This window comes from Lathamus discolor, chromosome 2, assembly GCF_037157495.1.
Source record: "Lathamus discolor isolate bLatDis1 chromosome 2, bLatDis1.hap1, whole genome shotgun sequence".
Taxonomy (NCBI): Eukaryota; Metazoa; Chordata; class Aves; order Psittaciformes; family Psittacidae; genus Lathamus; species Lathamus discolor.
In genome coordinates this window covers 160,027,072-160,028,214 of record NC_088885.1, presented here as the reverse complement: position 1 = coordinate 160,028,214, position 1,143 = coordinate 160,027,072, and the positions used below count along the sequence as shown (strand labels likewise).

Here is a 1,143-nt window from a genome sequence, read left to right as displayed (position 1 = left end):
GGTAGAAGAAAGGAAGAGGAGGCGTCTCAGGCCAGGATGCAGGAGAACTTTATTGAGGAAAAAGAGTTGAGAAGTCAGACGCACCAAGTGGAAGGGAGAGGATCTGAGGTGCAAGTAGAGTGATCTTTTTCCAAGGTCTTCTGCTTGAGTCAGAATTTACCAGAGTGTGCAGATCTTTGTGGCCTGCAGTGGGAGCAGCTCCCTTTCATTTCCCATGATGGACTTCCACTTGAGAGATGATGGATGATGAATGCAGCAGAGAGTAGCAGAAATAGCTGAAGGGGCAATTAAAGAAGGCAATGAAAGAAGAAGAGGAGGCCCATGGGCCATGGTTCCAGGCAGCAAAACTGGGCACATTCTCTTCTCCCCTGAGTGTTCTTTTGAGAGCAGGAGCTGTGGAGAGCAGGTCCACGTGTCAGAAACAGAACTGCATTTTCTGACCTTGCCAGGGCTTCAAGGGTGCAGGTGGTTGGTGTCACAGGTGTTGTCGTGAGCCCTTAGCAGATGTTGTATCCTCTTCCTCTGCCATAGCAGCCCAGGCCCCCGTAGCCGTAGCCCAGGCCGTAGCCGAAGCCCCCAGAGGAGACGGGCACTCCCTGGGCGCTGAGGACGTTGCCCACGGCAGCGGATGAGGAGGATCCGACGGCGGTGCTCTGGGGGAAGGAGCTGAGGATGGGTCCTGGCAGGGTGACCAGCACGGTGGAAGGCTGGATGACGACGCGGGAGTCCTCGCACTGCCTGACACAGGGCTCGTTGCAGCTGTTGGCCAGCGGGGTGGGTCCGCAGGGGCGGCAGAGGTCGGAGCAGGCCATGTCTGTGGTGTGGAGGGGCCCTGGCAGGGGAGAGGAGAGGAGAGGAGAGGAGAGGGTGTGGGGAGAGCGGAGGGCGTGGGGGTGCGAGGGGCGGTGGTGCAGGAGGGCGAGGCAGTGGGGAGGCTGGTGTGGGGCTGTGGGGCTGTGGTGCTGGGGAGGCTTGAGGGGTGCTGAGGCTGGGGCAGAGCGTGCTGGAAGAGCCGGGGCAGGGGGGCAGGAGCAGAGGGCAAGGGGCTTGAGGCTCACCTTGTTGAGCGCGCAGGAGAAGGCGTCAGCAGAGGCGAGTGAGGGACAGAGGCGCTGGGCCGGCTTTTATGCTGGTCCTGCAGTG

The 1,143-nt window shown here is 60.5% G+C and overlaps 1 protein-coding gene across 1 annotated transcript; it reads right to left on the bottom strand.

Moving 5' to 3' along the window:
- Positions 1–497: 497 nt before the first annotated feature.
- On the bottom strand, positions 498–812 carry LOC136009488 (feather keratin 1-like). The gene has a single exon (XM_065669479.1). It carries the CDS (start codon positions 810–812, stop codon positions 498–500), a length of 315 nt encoding a protein of 104 aa, XP_065525551.1.
- Between the last annotated feature and the right edge of the window lie 331 nt (positions 813–1,143).